This window comes from Chanodichthys erythropterus, chromosome 22 (assembly GCF_024489055.1).
Source record: "Chanodichthys erythropterus isolate Z2021 chromosome 22, ASM2448905v1, whole genome shotgun sequence".
In the NCBI taxonomy this organism is placed as follows: Eukaryota; Metazoa; Chordata; class Actinopteri; order Cypriniformes; family Xenocyprididae; genus Chanodichthys; species Chanodichthys erythropterus.
Window position 1 is genome coordinate 27,670,802 of NC_090242.1, and position 20,558 is coordinate 27,691,359.

Sequence of the window (20,558 nt, forward strand, 5' to 3'; positions counted from 1 at the left end):
AAAAACACGCTGATGCGCGGAATAACAACTGAAAGAGTTCGACAATAGACTGGCAATATCATCCGCTCTCCATCCTGCCCTCTCGGTTTTCATTTGACACCGCCTCGTGCCTCCCATTATTAGTAGGCTACCTGTTACATCTGCAGTACACTGTTTTCCACACTGTGTAGAAGATGCAATAAAATAATAATAATTATATCAATAATAAAACATGGTAGCAAATACACAGTGCTGGGCAGTAACTGATTACATGTAATCTGGATTATAATCAGATTCCAAAAATTAAAGGGTTAGTTCACCAACAAAATGAAAATTACACCATGATTTACTTCCCCTCAAGCCATCCAAGGTGTATATGACTTTTTTTTTCTTTCAGACGAATATAATTGGAGAACTGGCTCTTCCAAGCTTTATAATGGTAATAGAGGATAAGATTTTGAAGGCCAAAAAAGTGAAACCGTCCATCATAAAAGATATCCACACGTCCACATAAAGGCCTTCTGAAGCAAAACGATGCGTTTGTGTAAGAAAAAAATCCATATTTAAAACTTTAAAAACTAAAATAACTAGCTTCCGACAGACGGTTTTACACATCAGTTTACGGCGAAAGAGTGAACTCGACGTATGACATATTGGTGAACACGGAAGCAGAGGAGAGAGCAAAGCAAAACACCGGTCAAGAATAAGAAGTCTAAAATGAGGAATTTGATATAAGAGAAAAGGAGCTTGAGTTTGTTGCCAAGCCATATTTGTTTAAACTGCGAGAGGCGTCAAATCCTACGATACATTGCGTCGGGTTACTCTTTTGGCGTGAGTTGACATGCGTATGTCTGCTGGAAGCTAGTTATTTGAGTTTTTAAAGTTGTAAATATTAATATTTTTCTTACACAAACCAATCGCTTCATTTGATAACAAAGAATGCAATATATTTTCTTTGTCTTTGTATTTTTATATCAATATGGTACAATATTATTCTATTCAGTTCAATGTGATGAACAAGTTAGGTCAGAAAGAAGACTACAATTTGTAAGTATCTACCCAGATATAGCCTACATTTCAGCTTCCACATTTTACATTTCTTGTTACTAATTACTGCCTAATAAAAAATATGCAGTTACATGCAAAGTACAAAATAGGATAGTAGTTTCACAAATTTACATAGTATATACCAAGTATATATTCAACATATGTCAAATTTCACATATATTTATGAATGCTCATCATATTCAATAAAATTCTTTTTGAAAAATATGTTCAAAAACTATAATTATAGACCCATTATTTTTCAAAGTATATTAATACTTTATGGTTACATCACATCAATTTTAAAAATAATTTTTAAACTTTATTTATTATATGTTTTTAGCATGCAGTTGTTTTTTGTTCTAAGTGTGTTTTGCTGTATTTTGTATGATAGATGAACTGTTATTGCAAAAGAGAGATTATACACACTGCTATCTCACACAACAAATCTGCTTTTCAAATATGTGGTCAGCCTGTTTTGTCTTATCTTTAACTAAAACTGTTAATAAAGGGACATTCTTCAACATGTTTTTATTTCTAAGAATTTAGGCACAAATCATTGTGAATGAATTCAATGGAATATAAATAAAAAAACTTCAGTATAGTCATTTTGCCAAGCATTTCAGCTTAATAACTATAGCTACTTTCACCAACCAGAGACTCATGATTTGTTTACCAGTTGTTTCCTGTCTTTTCTGTTCATGTAGTTCACTGACAATCTTTACCATTCCAATAAGCTTATGTGCTTAAAGACTTAGAGGAAAAATTCATGCATGGATAGTGTTTATTGGATTTCCTGTTCATGCAGGATGATGGTATGTTGATGACAAGGATGGGAGACAGATGTTTTGATTACTGGAGTGCGATCCCTGGGTTACAGCGGCCCCCTGATTCCCCACACCCACATACTTTACAGGAGGGGCTGACAACAGCTGGAAAAGGGAAAGTCTTCACACTCATTTGCAAATGGTCCAAATTATCTATTTGATTTCCCACTCAATGCGACGGTCAACTAAATCCCATCAGGTTTTTCAGGTTTTGGTTTCACTCAGGATATACAAGATCAGGTGCAGATATTTTATCATTTAGTGAACATATTTTTAACATTAACAATTCTTCATGAAAAAAAGGAATGACTCCCCCCCCACCTCATTGTTAGTAGACTGACATAATGGTTTGTCCTACTAGGGTTTAAAGTAGCCTGTTTTTAATGTGCACCAAGCACAACATAACTCCCCTTGTAAGGGGCAGATATCTGCAGCTGTCTTCAGCTTTTCCGACCGGGTGAATTCTGTACACTAGCTTACAGAACAGCTGAGCATCAAAGCCAAGATGAGTTTAACATACTGGAGTGGAGTAAGAACTGGAAATATGAATCTGTAGGCCTAAGTGGACAGACATGACATATGTTATGAGTTTATACTCATATATTTATTTATTTATTTTCAGAAAATGATTTTGAAAATAGATAAAAAAAAAAAAAAAATAGGCTCTATAAACGAAGGCCACGAGAGGGCATCATCTTATTTGTTGTGTCTGAACCGGATGAGGCGACGCAGTGGGCGGAGTTATTTGAGTTCAGGCGGGAAAAACGAATACGTGATGACGCAATGCGTACGCTGTCACGTTGAATGGTTGTTTTTACGATGGCTCCCATCAAAATAAAGCATATCGTCTCGTTTACATCACAGGTAAATGTCTGGTCGAAATTGCATGTATACGGCAATTAATAAGTAACTAACTTGTAACATTTAACATTTTATAATAACTTTCATGAACAATATTACGTAATGATGAAGAGTTCTTATACACATTAAAATAATGTTTTATATAAACTAACCCTGCCTCTGTACATTGACAATACAGAGATATAAAAAATACATATTATGAATCAAAGTTATTTCATTTCTAACTCCCTAAATGTGCTTTTATGATGCTTAGCATGTTATTAAGTAATTGGGTAACACTTTATTTTACAGTGTCATTGTTACACATGTAGTTACTATAGTAATAACGATCAGTTTTGCATTAATTACATGCAACTAACCCTTAACCAAACCCTAATTATAACCCTATAGTAAGTACATGTAGTTACGTACAATAAATGCATAATTACTGTGTAACAAAGACACCTTAAAATGAAGTGTAACCAGTAATTGTTAAGTACGTAATAAAGTATGTAATAATGTGAGTACTGATAGTTATTAATAACATTCTCTCTTACATGACTGAATTGCAGGATAGTAAGAATGGCGTGGATAATCTGTGTGATGACAGTGACAGCAGCAGGCCGTGGTTGTGCAGTATCCAGGACCGCAGTGGAGTGCTCAGGGTGGAGTTACAGATGGAGCGAGTATCTACTATAGGATTCATTGATGTTGGTGTGTTTGTTAACATGAAATCTTACACTATAATCTGATATGTATTCTTGACATATTAATGTTCATGGTCTTCCTTTTTTTTGTTTGTTTGTAAAGGCAACTGTGGCTCTGCATTCATTCAGGTTGATGTCGGCCGCTCCTCGTGGTCATTAGACCATCCCTATGTCACCCTGCTGCCCACTGCAACCCTCATGAGTCCAGCAGACTCGAAACAGGGCACTGGCCGCCAAAATGTGCGCATGTTTAAAAAAGGTAAAACTAGAACAATCCTTCAACCTTTTGGTATTTCTCACTGAGGGGTCACACTTGTGATCCTCAGTGGTCAAAACAGACAATAAACGTAACATTTTAAAACAAAAAATAAATTTACTATATTTTGTTTCCATAATATTTTTTCTTTAATGTTTTGTATTTTCAGCAGATTTTATGGTACTAGGTACATATTCCTCTCTAAATTATACACCATTTATATCTATAAATAAAATAATACAAATATAACAATAATATTTATTATTATTTATAATTAATACAGCAGTTAAAAGTAGAGCAAAGGTATTTAAAATCCAAAGCATTGAAGGCAGATTGGTGCCATCTGATGGGAATCAAAATTAAATGTATCCCTTAGTTGATTATAATAGTATTTTATAATAATAATAATAATAGTAATAATACTTTTTATAATGAGTGACTAATTAATTAGTACATAATTTGTTACTTTTATGAGGTTTTACATTTTGATATATATTTAAATATTATCAGACTACTTCATTGTGGCCGATCTATAGTTTGTATCCCAAGAAATTGCTCTGTATTTTTGTACTTCCCATTTATTTTTTAATGCATTTTTGATCGTGAAGTTCACAAGTGTGACTTTTTTTATAGTTGGCAGGAAATGGAAGTTATGATTTGTGATTTTGAGTGAAATGGTTTCTTGAACAAGAAAAAAATGTAGGGCGGGACTTGATTTTGTCCATCAGGAATTGATTGGATGGTTGTGGTTTACTATTGCTGTGATGTCATGTGAGTGACAGGTTGTCCCGCCCTTGAGCCAGTAAACACATCATCTGCAAGAAGGAGGGGTAGTTATTTTGATTAAAGATTTTGAGGGCACATCAATTTAAAAAAAATAATTATGTGCACAGTGAATTCATTTATAATAAATACTGCAATATTACTTTGGTTAATTTGGAATTCTGGCTGACTTTAAAGGATTAGTTCACTTCAGAATTAAAATTTCCTGATAATTTACTCACCCCATGTCATCCAGGATGTTTATGTCTTTCTTTCTTCAGTTGAAAAGAAATTAAAGTTTTCGAGAAAAACATTTCAGGATTTTTCTCCATATAGTGTACTTCAAAGGAGATCAACGGGTTGAAGGTCCAAATTGCATTTTCAATGCAGTTTCAAAGGGCTTTACACAATCTCAGCTGAGAAATAAGGGTCTTTTTTAGCAAAACCATCAGTCATTTTCTAAAAAAAAAATAAAAAAAAAACTTAGATGAGACCCTTATTCCTCAGCTGGGGTCATGTAGAGCCCTTTGAAGCTCTGTTGAAACTGCAATTTGGATCTTCAACCCGTTGATCTCCATTGAAATCCACTAATTTACTGAGTAAATTATCAGGAAATTTTAATTCTAAAGTGAACTAATCCTTTAAGACTATTTTGCCCTTTCTATCAATGTCCACATTCTTTTGTTTCTTTTCTTTTATTTTCATATAGCAAGTACCACATAAGTCACCAAGTTTCATTCCATTCCGATTAAGTAAAAAATTCAAAACATAAAATTGTTTGGTCTAAAATGACTGAAGACCACCAGAGGGTTAAATCTGTGACCTGTATGCAAATGCATAAGACTTAATTGTGCTCATTCACACTGAAAGACTAATGTCTTAATGTCTCCATGTCCAGCTGATTTTCTCCCTGAGGCAGCAGATGAGAGCTGGGACAGACTGCGAGTCACCTGCACTCAACCATTCAACAAACGGTCACAGTTTGGTCTGTCCTTTCTGCGCATCCGCACCATGGAAGACGAGTCTGAAGATGCCTCAGCGCAACATGAAGATATTGCTGTTGAAAATCTGGTGAGAGGCTTCATAAAGGTTTCATCACCTTGTGTTTAAAACAAATGTGCATTTTCTTATGCCATATATCCAGTGGCACAGCAGCCATTACAATTGGGTTCAATTGTTAAGAATTGTGTTTCACAGCACACGCCAGAGAAGATGACATCCGTGATGGAGTGGCTTTCCAGCCCAGCTATCCAAAACACGTTTTTTGGCCGAATCACAGGGTGTGTGAATTAAGTGTCTTACACTTCATTTCAAAACTAAATGTGTAGTTGCACGGTAGTCAGAAGGCACTCTGTACTCTCTCTGACAGGGATGACTCCTCAGATGCCCAAAGGAATGCTGGGAGTTTGAGTCGGGCAGAGCGCATGGTCATAGCCGCCCACTCTAACAGACGGTCTTTATCAACATCCCCGTGCAGTACCACATCCAGCACAACACCTCAGCGAGGCAATAATATAAAAACCCCACCAGGCAAGTTATTATTTGGTCACCATGCAGACAAAGCAAAAATAAAGAATGCTTTCAGTGGAGCAAACAAATGTTGTTTCTACACTCAGGTGAATTTAATACTTCCAGTGACCAAATGAAAACCCCTCAAGAGCAAAGGAGGAAGTCTAAGGCACGGTAAGCATTGAGAAAAAATTACTGGGCTGCGTTTCCCAAAAGCACCGTAAGTTTAAGCCACCAATGGTCTCTACGATCAACTTAGTTGGTCAAACGCAGCCCTGGTTAGATATGAAGGACAAACAAATAGGGGTTTGTACAGTTTTTTTCGATTCAGAATACCAAAAAAAGCACACTTTGACTTTTACAGTTTTTATTTTTAGTTTTATTCAGCACAGATGCATTAAAATGATCAAAAGTGACATTAAAGACATTTATAATGTTGCAAAAGATTTCGATTTTGAAAAAAAATGTTGTTCTTTTGAACATTCTATTCATCAAAGAATCCTGAAAAAAAAGTTCCACGGATTTGGAAAAGTTCCATTGATAATAATAATAAATGTTTCAGCATATTAGAATGATTTCTGAAGGATCATGTGACACCGAAGACTGGAGTAATGATGCTGAAAAATCAGGAATAAATTACATTTTAAAATATATTAAAATAGAAAACGGTTATTTTAAATTTCACTAGTTTTCACAGTTAGGATGATAAAAAAAAAACATTTGTTACATTTTTATTATGTTTCATATGTATTGTGTATTATATTTATCATGATGGAGAACATGAGGTTTTACACAAATTTATGGAGGTTACGCATCTCTAATGCAGCTGTCATTAAATCAAAATACATAAAGGTAGTTTCAATCATATTGTAATATAATATTAATTTGTCAGGAAATTTTCTTAAATTAGAAAAATGCTACACTTTTCACTAATGGTCCCAAACTCTCTGAACCCTGTTGAATATATTTTTCAATCTGTTTATAATTTGTAGACCCATATATTCTGTTTTTAATGGTGGTTATTCAGGCAGAGCCTCATAAACCGTGGCACTCCACTGAAGAGATCCAGACCTGCAGCATCCGCACATGAACCCACCTCAACAAACCCACCCAAAAGTGTCAGCAGACACACTCAGAGCCCATTGGACACACAGGAATCTGCCCACCAGGCTCCACAGAGCTCACCTGAGACCAGATGTCCTCTTTGTGGAGGTGATGTGATTGTGTACATGCACCTTTGGAGAGGAATTTTGCAAGTGAATCGATCTGCCGCCCATTTTGGCTCATAATTTACTTCTCACAAGCTCCTTTCTTTTGCTTTTTGTCCTTGTAGAATCCTTCAGTCCTGATTACCTGCCGTTCCATGCTTCCACCTGCCTGGATTGTGATCCAGCGGAGCTCATGGGAGTCAGAGAAACAGAGGTCATGAGCTCACGGCACAGCTCTTATGTTTTTGGCTCTGGCACAGATGAGCATATGGTTCCATGTCCTCTTTGCTCCTTCCGATTCCCCCCAGACTGTATCCAGCAGCACGCCAGCAACTGTGGAGACACAGTCGAGCCAAGCCCTGTGTGGCTGAACTGAGAGAAGAGCTTTGTGGTCTCTGAAACTTTTTCAAAATAGAAACATGCAAATAGAAATCAGGTATTTTCTTGGTTTCTCTGGCCTTGCCAGTAAACACTGTGTGCCTTTCCAGCTTATGAATTTTGGAAAATATGCATTCTTCCCTAAAAAGACTATTTTTATTTTTATGGAGACAATTATAACAATGGTCAATATGTTTATACTGTATGTCATGGGGGCATTTGACTGGCAAACATGTTTGGACTGTAAAATGTTTGTTGTCATATCTGCCATTCACTCTCTTTGTGGTATCAGTTAGAATGTCAAATGAAACCATTCTAATACATTTTTCTTACTTTCTCTACAACAAAATAAATACATTTTTTGGATTAAAACTGATATATAAATATTCATACTCTTGTTGAAAAGCTTGTGGTCGGTAAGATGTTTTAATTTTTAAAAGAAGTGTCTTATGCTCATCAAGGCTGCATTTATTTGATCAAAATACAGTCAAAAAGAAGGAATATTAATATTAATAAATATTAATAGAATTTATGATATTTATTATTTTCAGCTGAATTTTCAGCATCATTACTCCAGTCTTCAGTGTCACATGATCCTTCAGAAATCATTCTAATATGCTGAAATGCTGCTCAAGAAAATAATGTTAACAAATACAACTCTTGATTTTAATAATGTATTAGTAAATGTTAAAATGAATATTAACAAAGATTAATAAATGCTGTAGTTCATTATTAGTTCATGTTAACTAATGAACTTCATTGTAAAGTGTTACCAAAAAAAAAAAAAAAAACCTTACTGCCCCCAAACATTTAATTGGTATAGTGCATATGTGATCACTTACTTTATAATAAAAGAAAAGAAAGAATTATGTTCCAGTAATTTATCTAATTAATTTTCAAACAGTTGGCCTGAAACGCTCTCACGCTGACCTTGTGTCATGGGGCCATCCTTATTGTTGAGCCCTGATGTTTACAGAGGTGTTGAAAGGAGGAAGTGCACTGATGGGGGAGTGGAAATTCAGAAGTCCTTAGTGAGCTCTAATGGGATGCAACATAGTGTTACGGTTGCGTTTTTAATTGGCCGTGTCCTTCAGGGAATTGTACCTGTTATTTGGTTTGTTCAGAATGAAATCGTTCAGCCGTGTGTTGACTCCTCAGCGGTGGCAAACCAGTGGACTCTCATGATTAGTGTCTTAATCACTCTCTTCAGATCAGGATTAGAGCCTCATAAAACAGTGGTACTGACTGGCTTTTGGAGCTTCTTTGTTTGCTTTTTTGGCATACAGCAGACATGTGAGACATCCATTGATACAAGCCCACTGTAATATTATTTCCCAGGTGTGTCTGAAGATGGAAAACCTCACGGTAAGAAATATGCATTTTATTTTGTTAATTTATTGTGTAAGCATGAGTGAAAGTGAAATGATATCTATGATAAAGAAGTTTAGGTTATGTGGCAATCTGCTCATTTTGTTCCCAACATTTTTCCTGACTGATCTTTTGCAACTCAGCACATTGTGATTTGTTGATTTTTTGTTGAGTTTGTGTGAAAAGATACTAGTAGAAATACTATTTTGCATTTTTCTAATTTATTAAAATTATTCCATTCTTTTGCAAATTCAATTATCAGCATAGAGTGAAAATTCCTAAATCCTAAAACAGCAATTCTTAACCTTTTTCTCTCTAAGGCTTCCCATTGTCAAAGACAATATTTGAAGAACCCCCAAGATATCTCTAGTATTTTTGCTTTATTGACAAAGAAGCTACTTGTTTTATTAATTTATTTTTACAGAAACTAAGAATGGCAATATTAAAATAATTAATATAATTAAATTCTAGATGTTTCAATAACTGAATGTTTTCAAGATTTACACATTTTTATTACCAGTGAATATACATGACATTTCTAGTCATCATTTTCTAGACTTTTCCAGGTCTAGAAAATAATCACTTTTAAAATGTTCAAGATCATGAGAATCATGTTGATTAAATTAAAATGCCAGTTGTTGAAGGAACTAATTAAAATAAGTAATGTCAGCTAGCATCTTGATTTTTATCTACACTCTAAAAAATGTTGGCTCAAAAACAAAAAAATTAACACAACAATTTGCATATAGTTATGACAACTTGAATTTATGTTCAACTAACAAGCTACATTGAGTTAGAGGAACTCAATTTGTAGCATAAACATTTTTTTTAAGTTGATAACTCACAGAAATTAAGTCGCTCCAACTACCAGAGTTGTAGCCCTGGAACCATTTAATCTTATCTATTTCAGTTCAAATCAACAGCTATCATAGCACATGTTAACATAACTTATTTAACATGTATATTTAATGAACAAGTAAGATTAGCGCAGTCATTGCTTATAGAGTCAATGTAGTGTTTACCTTCATGTATCTACTCTTCAGAACAATGGTAACCACAAAAACATTCCAGAAACTCTTTTAAATGTCAAACATAACAGCATTAAACACTAACAGGTCTTTCCCTTCACTAAAAACAAATTAACACTTAATTTCAACACGTATTCTTATCCAGTCCTATACAAAGCATGCTGATAACTAGAAATCCACTGCCTAATTTCCGAAGTTATCAATACAATTTCATTAAGTTACTACAACCTAACTTTTCAAAGAAATGCCAATTAATGCAGAAATTTGAGTTGTGGTAACTTGTGGTAACATGTCCCCTGAATTACTTTTTAGAAAGTGTCTTATTTTAAAGCTTGTTTTGTCTTGTTTTAAATCAATTTAAAGCATTTTGTTGCCCCTTAGAAGAATTTTGAGTCCCCCTAGTTGGTTTCGCCCCCCAGTTGAGAACAGAACTACTGTTAGAAGTCCTAAAACTTGATGTTGAATCCCACATTTTTAGTATGGACACTTGGACATTTGTTAACCCACTTCATCTTAATTTTTTTTATGAACATATAGTGTGTGACACTGCATAGTAATACTTTAGTTTTTAGAAATTTAAAATGACAGTGTTTAAAGCAGTGAAATGCTAGAAGAACAGATAGACGTCTAGCCCTCTGTGAAACAGAACCTCATATTTCAGTTTGACGAATAGTTTGGTGTTGATACTGTATGTATTAAAATGATTTTTATCTCCCCTTTGAATAGCCTGAACAATGGCGCGAGATTGTGAACAAAAAGTTTCGCTTCCCTCCGGAGCTCCTCGGCGCCATCCGAGAGGGGAACATAAACATGGTTTCTTCATTGCTGAAGACAGGTGACGGTATCATCCGTCAGCTGGACGACTCTGAGGACAGGCAATGGAGAGAAGCGCTGAACTTGTCCATCCGACTGGGCAATGAGGACACCATGGACACCCTTCTCCAAGGGGTCAAGTTTGACTTTCGGCAGATTCACGAAGCTCTTTTGGTGGCCGTGGACACCAACCAGCCTCGCGTGGTCAAGCGCCTCCTGGACCGGCTGGATCTAGAGAAGGGAAACAAGATGGATGTGCGCTCTTTCTCTATGGCCATTTTTGACCACTCCATTGATGATTCCCAGTTTGCACCTGGAGTGACACCATTGACACTGGCCTGTCAGAAGGATCTATATGAAATTGTAACAATGCTCAATCAGAAAGGTCACGAAATTCCTTGGCCTCATAAAATCTCATGCGCATGTCTGGAGTGCACAAACGGACGGCAATACGATTTGCTCAAGTTCTCGTTGTCCCGTATCAACACCTACCGAGGTATTGCCAGCCGTGCTTACCTGTCCATCACCGCAGAAGATGCCATGCTCAGTGCCTTTCGACTCAGCCGGGATCTCCGCAAGCTGTCTAAGAAGGAACCTGAGTTTAAGGTTGAGTAAAGCAGGGCTCTTCTTTCTCTAGGAGGCCTCTAGATATTTTTCATAGTAGTGGCTAAATCCTTCATGGATAATTTTTACAAAATAAATGTATTAGAATACAAAGAACACATTTCTAAGAACTTAGTACCTGTGTCTTGAAAGAATTTCATTTTTTTATAGTGGTCACTCTTATATTTCATTGACCCAAACTTCGGCATGATAACAATGGCATATTTTTGGTCTCCTTTGTTTCATACAGCCTCAGTATCTTAGCCTCGAGCAGGTGTGCCAGGAGTTTGCCGTGGAGCTGCTTGGAATGTGCCGGAACCAAAGCGAGGTCACCACCATTTTGAACAGCTGTGGGAATCTGGATGAGGGCAGCGAGGACGAGCTGGACCAGCAGGCGTTTGAGGAGGGCATTCCAAACCTTGCTCGCTTGAGGCTTGCCGTCAACTACAATCAAAAACAAGTAGGACCCCAAGCTTTAACACCTCAGAACAAGAAAAAGCTGCATTTTTATTTATGTACACATTTGGCTAACCATTGGCTTCTTTTTGTACTGCAGTTTGTAGCCCACCCGATCTGCCAGCAGGTGCTCTCCTCCATCTGGTGTGGGAGTCTTTCAGGTTGGAGGGGCAGCAGAACGGCATGGAAGATTCTTGTGTCTTTGGGGATCTTCTTGACCATGCCTATCCTTTGCCTTATCTACTGGATCGCACCAAAGTCAAAGGTTTGCCAAATATATGAAAATATAAAAAAATATTTTTGCTGCTTGTTCAAATAACCTTATTACAATGTATCACAGTTATTTTGATGATCCCCTTTAGGTATTATGCTGTCTATAAGTAACATTGCACCTACATGTCAACTAACTCTCATTATAAAACGGTTAGTTCCTGTCCTTGATTCTGATTGGTCAGTTCTGTGCATCACTACACAACACCCGAGTGAGTGAGTTTATTACCTGCATTCAGATTTAGCATTTTCCTTCAGGTCAGTCCTATGTTCAAAATAAAAAATCTATTTAAATGTCTGCTGCAGTATCTTGTCCTGTTAAGGGGTTTTCCCATGACTGACAGCGCTAGTCAAAGCATTTATTAGTTGCGTCTTGTTCGGTATTCACAACAATTCAGTCTTTTCAATGTAAAAGTCTTTGCTACTGACTGACACACTCATAAACACAGTCTTTGCCGCCATCTAATGGCGTAATAATGTAACTTCTGTTGCTGTTCACAGTCAGGGACTATTTTTTCCGGCGGAACAAAGGCTTTTAGTGATTTTACTTCATGAAAGTTGCATTGATACATATTTTTTGACTTTAATATTTGTATTGCGTCGTAACCATAAGAAATAAGCTACTCGAGGCTAGTGCTGTATCGTGAATAAGTCAGGGCTGAAGGGGTTGCAGGCACTCTGCTTCGCGACTTGTTCGCGATACAGCACAGCCTCTCGTACCTTATTGCTTACTTAGACCATTAGTTGAGTATTAGTAGACCAGTAGATGTAGGGCTAGGGTTAGTAGAATAAAGGGTAACACTTTAGATTAGGGCACGGGTAGGTAAGTTCGGTCCTAGTGAGCCGCTGTCCTGCAGAGTTTGGCTCCAACCCTGAAAAAAAATCCCACCTGCCTATAGCCTTAGTAAGATTGATTAGCTTGTTAAGGTGTGTTTAATTAGGTTTGGAGCAAAATTCTGCAGGACAGCGGCTCACTAGGACCGAACTTGCCTAAACCCCTGGTTTAGGGTCCAGTTCTCACTAGTTGCTTATTAGCATGCATATTACTTGGAAATTGGCTGTTTATTATATAGTTATGAAGCATATATTCTGCATGACCATTTTCTACATCCCTTAATCCTGTACCCACTACCTAAATTTAACAACTACCTTACTAACTATTAATAAACAGTAATTAGGAGATTATTGAGGCAAAAGTCATAGTTGAGAGTTAGTTAATAGTTAGAATTGGACCCTAAACTAAAGTATAACCGAAAAAAGTGTTAAGGTTAGTAGAATAAGTTTACATGTACTTGCAAAGTTATTTAGTCAGTTATTTTATGTGTTTTGGGGACCATCACAATAAAGATACTGAGCAGACAGTCTACTAATAATCAACTAATACTCTAATGAGAGTTAGTTGACATGTAGGTGCAGTGTTACAGAATGTCTAAAAGGGACCATCAAAATGAAGTGTTACCTTAAAACGAGTTAAAGCATTTTGTTTCTACTTAATTTATTTTATGTTTCTACTTAAATCTACTTAAATATGCAAAATTGAAGTTTACTAAATTTTTTTGAGTTGGGACTACCTAATCATTGTTGTAGCATTAACTGAAACTGGGCAGTGGATTTTTAGTTTCCAGCATGCTTTGTAACAATGCTCAATCAGAAAGGTCACAAAATGTTGAATGTTATTTTATGTGTGAAAGACCTGTTATTGCTTAATATGTTCCGTAACACTTAAAAGAGTTTCTGTTGTGTGGGTTTTTGTGGTTATTGATGTGCTGAAGAATAGAGCGTGAGGTTTGGTTGTCAGTGGCTACAGGAATTAATAGCATATCTTGCTCCACTCAATGAGTAATAGTTGTACATGTTGATTGCAAATGTTTGTTATGCTAGGTACAAAATCTATTTTAAACGTGCAATAACAATCAGGAGTTCATATTACTCACTTATATTAAGTAATTAGATGTGTAATGTATTGACAAATGTTAGTTAGACTTAACCTAATTTCTTTTAGTGTGTCATAGCTGTTAAATTTAGGTAGTCTACACATCAACACATGGGATAAAATCTATCCAAACAAACAAATGGCAAATTGTTACCTCAGTAGTCAATTTTATTGAGTAGATGCTACAGGTTTGTTTATAAAGGGTAACAGACTTTCATCTATATAGGGTCGCTGGGATGCCTGAATCTATCCCAGCATCTTAACACCCTGGACAGATGGCCAGTCCATCATGGACTATTCTAATGGGTTTTTCTACTTGTGATCTTATGTTTTTCTTCTCAGTTGGGGAAGATTCTAAAGATCCCAGTGATTAAATTCCTCCTCCATTCGGCTTCATATATGTGGTTCCTGATCACGCTATTGGGGGAATCCATTGCTATGGAGGTGTATCGGGACAGCTTTGCCTCTCGTCAGCACACCATCCTGCACAGCTCCTTCCACATGGTCTGGGTGGTTGGTAGGTCCCAGGAACCACATTTCTTGAAAAATGATTATGAGAAATTGATTGGAATACAGTTCTAGATTCATTTTGCTGCAAGATCTTCATTTTTGAATGCATGAAATGGTTACAAATACATTTTTATTCAAAATGTATTAAAAAATACAATAAAATGCAATGTATACATATGATGATCAGTATCATATTTCAATTTTCTGTATTAAAAAACAGTGAAACCAGCTAAAAGGCTGTTGAACGTCTGCACCACATAATATTAGAAAATTTCTTGCAAAACATTCTTTATTTAGAAGCCAAAATACAAAGACAAGACATTTTTGATTCACATCATCATGAATGTTTTTACAGACAGTTAGTTAAAATTCTGTCATTAATTACTCACCCTCATGCCGTGCCGTTTCACACCCGTAAGACCTTCGTTCATCTTTGGAACACACATTAAGATATTTTTGATTGAATCTGATGGCTCAGTGAGGTCTGCATAGTCAGCAATGACATTTCCTCTCTCAAGATCCATAAATTTACTAAAAACATATTTAAATCAGTTCATGTGAGTACAGTGGTTCAATATTAATATTATAAAGCGATGAGAATATTTTTGGTGCGCCAAAAAAAACAAAATAACGACTTATATGGTGATGGACGATTTCTTTACTACCCCTTTAAGCCAAGGTTAGTTCAAGTTGTAAATTGTCATGTGGTTTGTCTCCCCCCAAAAATAATTATATGAATGAACAAAACGAAAAAATAAAAAATGATACAAAACGAATATTGTGATGAAGAAGTGTACACTCACTTGTAAATACAGTTCTGCATTCATATTGCTGCAACTTCAGGTCTGCATTTTTTGAGCATTACACATGAAACATTATAAAACAATAATTTAGTATTTAATAATCATTTACAACAGGGTTTTTCTGGTTCGAGTGTAAGGAGGTTTGGATCGAAGGCTTGAAGAGTTACTTCCTGGACTGGTGGAACTGTCTGGATGTGATGGTTCTTAGCATGTACCTGGCTTCATTCGCCCTGAGAGTGGTCATCATGCTCAAGGTCCACTTCCTCTGCCAGTTACCTGACAACCAGGATGAGTGTGTCTACTTTAACAGCACTTGTGAGAGAATATACTTCACCAAGCCTCACAATTTATCCTGCAATACTGTTGGCCTACAACAGTAACGTATTTCTGGCTTTACAGTGCGTGATGAGTGGCATCAGGAGGATCCCCAGTTCATCGCTGAGGTGCTGTTTGCAGTGACCAGCATGCTGAGTTTCACTCGCTTGGCCTACATCCTGCCAGCACACGAGTCTCTAGGTACCCTGCAGATCTCCATTGGAAAGATGATTGACGACATGATGAGGTATTCAGCAGCGACAAGATCCGGTCGTGTCAATTATAAAGATTAACACTAACTTGAGAAGCACATTCTGATGCTCTTTGTTCAAGATGCTTCTTTTTCTCTTCAGATTCATGTTCATTTTGGTGATCATTGGAACCGCCTTCCTGTGTGGCATCAACAATGTCTATGTCCCATTTATGATCTCCCCTAATCTTGGAAGGTATTTCCCAGCTAACATTGTGCGCACATTAAGGAAATGTTACTTTTATTTCAAAAACATCCAAGTAAAATGTTTCAGAAAAAAAAGAAGGTTCCATGAATTATGTATAAAAGATTTTGAGAACATTGTTAAATACAGATAACTTACCGACGGTTACTGGAAGAATGTTTGTTCTTAACTTGAGAGAACCTTGATTGAGCTTAAAGTTCTGAGAAGCTTCAGAAATCTAATCATGAGCTGAATTTAAGATAATCTTCATAATGGAACAACGCCACATCTGCTTACATTTACAGATTAAATGAAACCTTCAGCTTCCTCTTCTGGACAATGTTTGGTATGGCCGACCAGACCTATGTGGACATGCCTGAGTTTGTTTTGGCTGAATTTGTTGGCAGAATCCTTTATGGCATCTACACACTGATCATTGTCATTGTACTTCTAAACATGCTCATTGCCATGATCACCAACTCTTTTCAGAAAATTGAGGTAAGCTGGAGGAACTGAGCCTGATGTAACGTGTGTACAGTAGAAATATAGGCTTGGTGTTTGACTTAAACTGTTCACCCCTGTAGGATGATGCTGATGTAGAGTGGAAATTCGCCCGTTCAAAGCTCTACCTGAGTTACTTCAGAGAAGGACTGACTATGCCTGTCCCCTTCAATATCATCCCCTCTCCAAAGGCCTTTTTCTATCTTTTAAGGTTGCTCATTTTTTTAGTTTGTTGGAGGACTAGGACATAAAAGTGGCACTTTTTTAAGTGTTTATTTTAAACAAATTGTAAAAGGGATATTCCTTTTAATTCTAGTGTTTTTTCCCCCTTTACATTTAAGAGGAATCGTCAGACGGATCTGCTGCTGCTGCTTCAACTGTAACTCTGCTCCAGACTATCCTCCACTCACATCTATGGTACACTTTTCAGTCTTTCAAGATTAGAAAATAAATTACTGTGTAGCTTGTTGGACAAAACCCTTGCTTCCTTTTGCTTTGTTTGAAATGCGACACTGAAGGATGTCAAGGGCTCAGGGGAGAACCGGATTCCCTACAGACAGCAGGTCATTCGTGCTCTGGTTCAGCGCTATATCGAATCTGCCAGGAGAGAGTTTGAAGAGGCCAAACGCAAAGGTATGGCTGACAAGGTGTTTCGGTATGGCTATCTGTTTATCATGGTTTGTTATAGACCCCATCCACTGGATTTGATTAGTTTAGTCTGTTAGTTGTGAGGTCATCTCTGTGCTTGTGTACTTGTAAAAGCTGTCAAAATGTACTTTAAGCAGACATTTTAAATGTACCAGCTTCTCTTAATATCAATAATTCATGTCAACAAGGCCATGCAAGTCATGACGTGTTCAGTCTATAGGCTGTGTTTTTTTACAAAGTGCTATCGCCATCTACTGGCCTGGCAGTATAATATAGATTTTTTTGTTTTGACAATGTCGTGTCATCTGTATGCAAAAATGCAAAGGAAAAACTTTAAACTTTTCAGTTTTTAGTACATCGTTGTCGTGTAAAAATACCCTCAGAATTATGTGTTTCTATGGTAATATATATATATATATATATATATATATATATATATATATATATATATATATATATATATATATATATATATTAATTAATTTTACTGAAACAAGGGAACAAATTATTACAACGTGGCCATGATTTAGTAAAACGAGGTAATGAATAGTTACTTAAACGGTTAGTTCACCCAAAAATGATAATTCTGTCATTTATTACTCACCCTCATGTCGTTCCACACCCGTAAGATCTTCTTTCATCTTCAGAACACAAATTAAGATATTTTTGTTGAAATACGATGGCTCAGTGAGGCCTGCATAGGGAGCAATGGCATTTCCTCTCTCAAGATCCATTAATGTACTAAAAACATATTTAAATCAGTTCATGTGAGTACAGTGGTTCAATATTAATATTATAAAGCGACAAGAATATTTTTGGTGCGGCAAAAAAAAAAAAAAACAACTTATTTAGTGATGGCCGATTTCAAAACACTGCTTCAGGAAGATTCAGAGCGTTATGAATCAGCGTGTCGAATCAACAGTTCGGAGCGCCAAAGCCACGTGATTTCAGCCGTTTGGCGGTTTGACACGCGATCCGAATCATGATTCAACACAAAAGATTCATAACGCTCTGAATCTTCCTGAAGCAGTGTTTTGAAATCGGCCATCACTAAATAAGTTGTTTTTTTTTTTTTGGCGCACCAAAAATATTCTCGTCGCTTTATAATATTAATATTGAACCACTGTACTCACATGAACTGAATTAAATATGTTTTTAGTACATTAATGCTGTAGAAGTGCAGTTCATTATTTGTTCATGTTAACTAGTTAACTAATGTTATTGTGAGGTATTGTGAGGAGCTGTCTTAGAGCTTGGCTTAAAGGATTAGTCCACTTTTAAATAAACTTTTCCTGATAATATACTCACCCCCATGTCATCCAGGATGTTCATGTCTTTCTTTCTTCAGTTGAAAAGAAATTAAAGTTTTTGAGGAAAACATTCCAGGATTTTTCTCCATATAGTGGATTTCAATGGCTACCAACAGGTTGAAGGTCGAAATGACAGTTTCAGTGCAGCTTCAAAGGGCTTTAAACGACACCAGGCGAGGAATAAGGGTCTTATCTAGCGAAACGATCGGTCATTTTCGAAAAAAATACAACCGTTGCTTTATAAACACAAATGATCACCTTGAACATACTTCCCGTTACCGCATTCTTCAAAACACTTACGCTGAATGTCCTACACCTTCCCTATTCTACTTACGGAACGAACGCGGCGCCAGTTTCGTTTTTTTCTGTAAGTAGAATAGGGAAGGCGTAGAACATACAAACGAGAAGTACGTTCAAGGTGATATTTTGTGTTTATAAAACATATAAAGTTGTATTTTTTTCGTAAATGACCAATCGTTTCACTTGATAAGACCCTTATTCCTCGTCTGGTGTTGTTTAAAGCCCTTTGAAGCTGCACTGAAACTGTAATTTTGACCTTCAATCGTTTGGGCTCCACTGAAGTCCACTATATGGAGAAAAATCCAGGAATGTTTTCCTCAAAAACCTTAATTTCTTTTCGACTGAAGAAAGAAAGACATGAACATCTTGGATGAAATGGGGGTGAATAAATTATCAGGAAAAGTTAATTTAAAAGTGGACTAATCGTTTAATTACAAAAGTGAAATGCCCATGGAATTTGTATTAATGTTTTTTCATTTACATGACTTTTCCCGGGTCTAGAAATCACACTTTTAACACCAGGCTTCCTCATATATTTATTTTTTCAAGACTGGGGGAATTCTGTTTCTTCAAAGAAAAAGAAAAAATTGATAGCCTGAAAATAAGAAATATCTTGATTTTTAGATTTTGTCCTATTTTAATACTTGTTTTGTCTTATTATAAGTAATCTTGAGGCCCCCTTGGAAGTTTGCTGAGGCCTCCTAGTTAAGAAACACTGTTTCATATAATTTCTATGAAATATTTGCATTTATATAGCGAAATATATAACTATACACATATTGTAGTTTTCACATGCAGTGAAAATGCTGAAATGATCTGGAATGTCTTTCCTGCAGACGTTGGGAACAGGATCACAGAGCTGAGTAAAGTGATCGGCCAGCTACACGCTGAAATGAAGCAGATTCACACGACCATGTTTGACTACTCAGACAACACCAAAGCAGACCCATCAGGAGGCTCTTCTTTCTTGGGAAAGTACATCCTCGGAGCCAAAAACAACTTCAAGGGCTTCAACAACAACGAGAGAAAGACTGCTCCATTTCATGAGCCTGTACACCATGAAGAACCAGCGGAGACCGTAGAAGAGAAGGAAGAAGAAACTGTAGACGTGCAGGAGTCAACGACCACTGACACAGAGGCAGACAGGAAGTCAAATGAAGAGCAAAGCAGTGAGGGAGAAATAGATAATGCTGTGGATGACATGAATGGGACAGAGGAGGGAGGGAATGAGACAGGAATTGATGATGTCATTGAGATTAGCATGGAGGAGGAGGGGGGTGTGGAAAAGAATACAGAGAATACAAGTGAGACAGTCATAGATATAGAGTCCAATTCAGACATTGAGAGTGAAGCCAGTGGAAAAAGAGAAGATGAGGTGATATCAGAGACAGCCGAAGATAATAGAGAGGAATTGAATACAGATGAGGCAACAGGAGGATCAGATCTAAATGAAGCGGAGACAGAGGAAAATGGAGAAGTTGAGGATAATATTGGAATGATAGAAGATATAAATGAGGATGTAGTTGAAGTGGTCAGTGAGGAACGTTCAAGTGAGGACACTAAGTTTGATCTGAGTCAGACAAACCTAGTGAGTTTTTTAGCAAAGAGGATAGAGGAAAAGCTAGAGAAGAAAGTCCTAAAAGAGACGAATTTCACTTTCAGTGGAAACCAAGTCTCTTCTCCAACTGGCAGCGATGATTCCCAGGACACTGGTTTTGGTTCTCAAGAATTTGAACCCTCAACTAGTAGCCCTTAA

The 20,558-nt window shown here is 36.6% G+C and overlaps 1 protein-coding gene across 1 annotated transcript; it reads left to right on the forward strand.

The window, feature by feature from the left end:
* The first annotated feature begins 2,643 nt into the window (after positions 1 to 2,643).
* Positions 2,644 to 20,558, forward strand: LOC137012281 (short transient receptor potential channel 2-like). Its single transcript, XM_067375412.1, has 22 exons — positions 2,644 to 2,714; positions 3,263 to 3,404; positions 3,501 to 3,656; positions 5,314 to 5,486; positions 5,613 to 5,695; positions 5,785 to 5,945; positions 6,032 to 6,098; positions 6,952 to 7,136; positions 7,258 to 7,493; positions 8,849 to 8,875; positions 10,633 to 11,325; positions 11,573 to 11,782; positions 11,879 to 12,043; positions 14,324 to 14,498; positions 15,409 to 15,609; positions 15,694 to 15,856; positions 15,963 to 16,055; positions 16,349 to 16,541; positions 16,628 to 16,755; positions 16,886 to 16,973; positions 17,072 to 17,177; positions 19,639 to 20,558. Exons 1-22 carry the CDS (start codon positions 2,655 to 2,657, stop codon positions 20,556 to 20,558), a joined length of 4,425 nt encoding a protein of 1,474 aa, XP_067231513.1. The 5' UTR covers positions 2,644 to 2,654.

Bases quoted from the DNA above. Each gene is read 5' to 3' on its own strand.
- LOC137012281 (XM_067375412.1), top strand. From the start codon at position 2,655: ATGGTTGTTTTTACGATGGCTCCCATCAAAATAAAGCATATCGTCTCG. The intron at 3,405-3,500 runs GTGTGTTTGTTA...TTGTTTGTAAAG, and splicing joins TATAGGATTCATTGATGTTG to GCAACTGTGGCTCTGCATTC. The intron at 16,542-16,627 runs GTAAGCTGGAGG...TCACCCCTGTAG, and splicing joins ACTCTTTTCAGAAAATTGAG to GATGATGCTGATGTAGAGTG.